The sequence below is a fragment of the Gossypium hirsutum genome, chromosome A03 (genome assembly GCF_007990345.1).
Source record: "Gossypium hirsutum isolate 1008001.06 chromosome A03, Gossypium_hirsutum_v2.1, whole genome shotgun sequence".
In the NCBI taxonomy this organism is placed as follows: Eukaryota; Viridiplantae; Streptophyta; class Magnoliopsida; order Malvales; family Malvaceae; genus Gossypium; species Gossypium hirsutum.
Window position 1 is genome coordinate 61,191,074 of NC_053426.1, and position 4,160 is coordinate 61,195,233.

Here is a 4,160-nt window from a genome sequence, read left to right on the forward strand (position 1 = left end):
TTAATTATTTAGAATGATAATAATTAAAAAAAATTTATTACTTTAATAATTTTAAACTATATTTACAATCTGAAACGATAATAAACTTGAAAGTTTTTATTATTAAATTTATATAAAAATTTTGAACATTATTATTTATAAAATTAAGCAATAATTTTCAAGATAAACTGCACTCAAGGTCAGTAAACTATTAGTAAGTTTACATTTTGGTCACTAAACTTTTACAAATTACAAAATGGTCACTGCACTATTCAAAAGTTTTATTTAAATCACTGAACTATTCAAAAAATCTTTTTTAAGTTACTAGGTTGTTAAATTTTTTTTTAAAGTCCATCTAACGAGCATTAAGCAACAATTCGATGATTGGTAACGGTGAATTAATATTCATCGATGAGTAGAATAACATAACTTAAATCTAAGTCAATCTAACAGTTAGTGTCGGAAATTAGGGAAGAAAGTTGTTTGGATTTCGATTTGCAGATTCGTAATGTTTAAAGTTGTTTTATGAGAAAAATTAAACTATAAAAGAGAAGAAGAAAAAGAGATTTTGATTGGTGCAAGCAGTGTGAATAAAGAAGACGATACAATAACAATGACAATTTTAATATCTTAATAACTTAACTGAAATTTTTCAAATAATTTTATAACTATTTTTTAATTTTTTAAAATTTAACAATCAAAACGTTAAAGTTACTAATACTTTAATAACTTTAATATAAGTTATCCTAATTTTATAATAAATTTCTCACGTGAAGCATGGCAGTTGTACTAGTTAGATATGAATTGAGAAACAACTTAGGCAGAGGGCAGCGGACACATTCTTGTTTGTTTGTTTCTACTTTGGGACGTAAGCCATTAATGAATTCAACAATTATTTACTGACAAATATTCGTGCAATTAACACACATAATTCCTCTTTTTTTTCCTTTTTTTTTGGATTGTTTGCTTCGATAAGAAAATAATAGGTCTGAAATAATTTAATTTCTTTCGGAATAAACGAAGTGATATAATTTCTGTATCAGTAATAATGTCCATTATATTTTTAAAAGAAATTATATATTTGAATTTTAAAAATAATATTATTGAAAAAGGTGATTATAAATTTTAAAAATTAATCTTAAAATAAAAAATAAATATTAAAAAATAATTTTTGTAAGCAAGCAAAAAAAAAGAAAAGAAAAAGATTGATCTTAATTATTTTCATTAATAAATTATGAAGTCATAAACAATTTATTAATTTCTAATTAAATATGAGATTTTTAATTTTTACATTTTTTTCTGAAAAGATTCTGTAAACTATTTAAAAGTAAGCAAATAATAACAATTGAATACAATCTTAATTATTTATGTTTGTAAAAGCACACTTGATTCAATGGAATAAATTTTATAGCCAATATTTTTATATTTTTGGAGAACAACTCTGATAATGGAATTAATCACTACTATGGATGATAAATACTCTATTATAATCCCAAAAAGCTAATTTATTGAAAGAACAAGAATTTACATTTGTCTACATTTGATTGGTTTAATTTTATGTTTTTAAAAATATATGATATTCTAGAATTAATAAAAATTCAAAAAATAATAAATCCTTTTATATTTTTTAGAAAAGTGCAAAATTTTTTAAAATTTCTTTAAATAAATTTTTTACATTTCTTTAAATATAAATTTTTATATTTTTGTATAAATATATAAATTTTTTATTTTTTTTATAAAAGTGCAAATTTTTTTAAAATTTCTTTAAATAATTTTTTTTTGATTTTTTAAGAAAAGTTTTAAAAGTTTTATAATATTTTTAAATAATTTTTAGAATTTTTCGAAGAAAAAGGAACTAATTGTTTTGTTTTACATTTTTTTGAATAATTTATAATTTTTCGAATATTTTTTTTTTAAATTTAAAAAATTTAACCAATTGTGCTTTTACATATAGTCATGCTTTTTATAACTGCATTTCTTTTCTTTTCTTTTTTCCATATTAATTTTTATTAAAAGAATTATTTAGGTCTTTTCAATTACTTTTTATAGGGTCTAAATTGTTATTTATCCCAAAATTTATTAATTAAAATAATTAATGTTATATCAATTATCCTTATTTACTATTTTTTAACTGTATAAAAATTAAATTCCATTAATTTTAAGATGGATTAAATTGCTTAGAACCCTATAGTACATGGATGTTCTGTATATTTATTTAAAAAACCATTTTTCATCCTAAAATTCATAACTGTTTTGTCATGAGTGTTTGTATACGACATATACACTACACACAGCGTCGGACCACCAACCGTCGTTCGGTTATATCGCGCCAAAATAACAAGAACAATAAAGAAAAATTAGTGGTCCAAGTAAACATTTTAGAGCAAAATATTCAATGAGTGGTTAAAAAATACATTAAACCCCACATCTTTTATTGCTTGGTGGACCCTTTTGTAACTCTCTCTTCACTTATAAGTTGAGGAGAGGAAGCTTCAAGATTTACGTACGTGCTTGGTTTTCGACTCCTTAAACATATTTCGTAGAATTTGCTTTGCACTTTGCAATGGCATTCGAGATAACAAATGAAATGCTGGTTGGCAGTTTAATGCCAGTGATTGTTTATTGGGTTTATGGTGGACTGTATACGATTTTAGGCTACACTTGTAACAATTACAGGTTGCATCCTAAAGAAGATGAGGATGAGAAGAACTTTGCCTCCAAAAAGACCGTCATCAAAGGCGTCCTTGGGCAACAATTTCGTCAGTTCATCGCCACTAACCTATTATATATGGTATGATTGTTGCCAAAGGTTTTTCACCTCGATTTTACTCAACTTTGATGACAGTTTTTTTTTTATATAACTAAATATATATCAATTACCACGTCCATTTGAAAGGCCAAAGTATAATACGTGATGATATTTTTTTTATAACTAAATATATATCAATTACACGAAAAGTTAAAATATCTTATACTCCCAAGTCCCAAAAAAGCAACTAATTAATCCATTAAAGGTAAGGAGCTGATGAAATCACAATATGTATATTATTGTACTTGTTTAACGTATTGGGGGGTTTTTGATTTGGTTAAATATATTTATGTATATATTTAACCAAATTTTATCTAAGGTCAATTAGTTATGATTTAACTTTCGTTAACTTGGTGCAGATAACAAGAGGAAACGATGCCGAAGCTTCTTCAGGGCAGTCAACTTCCTTCTTTGTTATAGCGAGACAGTTTATTGTAGCAATGTTCGTATTCGATACGTACCAATATTTTCTTCACAGATACCTACACCAGAACAAGTTCTTGTACAAGCACCTCCATTCCAAGCATCATCGACTGGTGGTTTCGTACCCATTTGGTGCTATCTACAGTCATCCGATCGAGGGACTTCTTTTTGACATCATAGGCGGTACAATGGCTATTTACATCTCTGGCATGTCCCCTCTAACGTCTGCCTTCTTCTCCTCTTTCTGCAACATGAAATCAGTGGATGACCATTGTGGATTAATGCTTCCCTGGAATCCCTTTCATATCTTCTTTACAAACAACACCGCGTATCATGATCTCCACCATCAGCTTTACGGTGGCAAATACAACTTCTCCCAACCATTCTTCTCCATTTGGGACAAGATTTTGGGAACATATATGCCTTATTCACTTGAGAAAAGAGAGGAAGGAGGCTTTAAATTGCGGCCTCTTAAGGAGTTCAAGAATTAATTATTTAACTAATTACTAGTGCTCCTAGTATTTACTGCCATATCATCAATGTTTGCTTCCTTCTGTTTTTAATTATTACAAAAACGTAGCAAGCATGTTTACATGCTTCATGTCGTAATAAAAAAGCTTGAAATGTAAATTTGGGCCTGATTTGTCATAAAACTAGCTAGTAATTAAGAATAAATATCTTTTTTTGTCTTTTTTTTTTAAATCAACTCTGTTTCAGAGACAACGTGGGGGTGAATATGAAATCCATTGCCTAACTTGTAGGAAAATAGTAATATGATAGTCGGAAAGGTACTTGCAACTTACAGACAATTTCTTTTAATAAAAATTAATATACATATAATTTTAGGTTCTAAAATTTAAGATTTAGAATTTAAAGTTTTAAATTTTGTATGTTTAAAAAAAGTTTTAAAATTAAAAAATTAAATTAATTTTACTAAAATTTTAAATCT

The 4,160-nt window shown here is 26.2% G+C and overlaps 1 protein-coding gene across 1 annotated transcript; it reads left to right on the forward strand.

Moving 5' to 3' along the window:
• The first annotated feature begins 2,477 nt into the window (after window positions 1-2,477).
• On the forward strand, window positions 2,478-3,886 carry LOC107886265 (sphinganine C4-monooxygenase 1). Its single transcript, XM_016810163.2, has 2 exons — window positions 2,478-2,770; window positions 3,148-3,886. Exons 1-2 carry the CDS (start codon window positions 2,543-2,545, stop codon window positions 3,700-3,702), a joined length of 783 nt encoding a protein of 260 aa, XP_016665652.1. The 5' UTR covers window positions 2,478-2,542; the 3' UTR covers window positions 3,703-3,886.
• The last annotated feature ends 274 nt before the right edge of the window (window positions 3,887-4,160 follow it).

What these genes read in the sequence shown, in the direction of transcription:
- LOC107886265 (XM_016810163.2), top strand. Translation starts at nt 2,543, where the DNA reads ATGGCATTCGAGATAACAAATGAAATGCTGGTTGGCAGTTTAATGCCA. An exon ending in CCACTAACCTATTATATATG is followed by an intron (nt 2,771 to 3,147) that starts GTATGATTGTTG and finishes AACTTGGTGCAG; the next exon opens with ATAACAAGAGGAAACGATGC.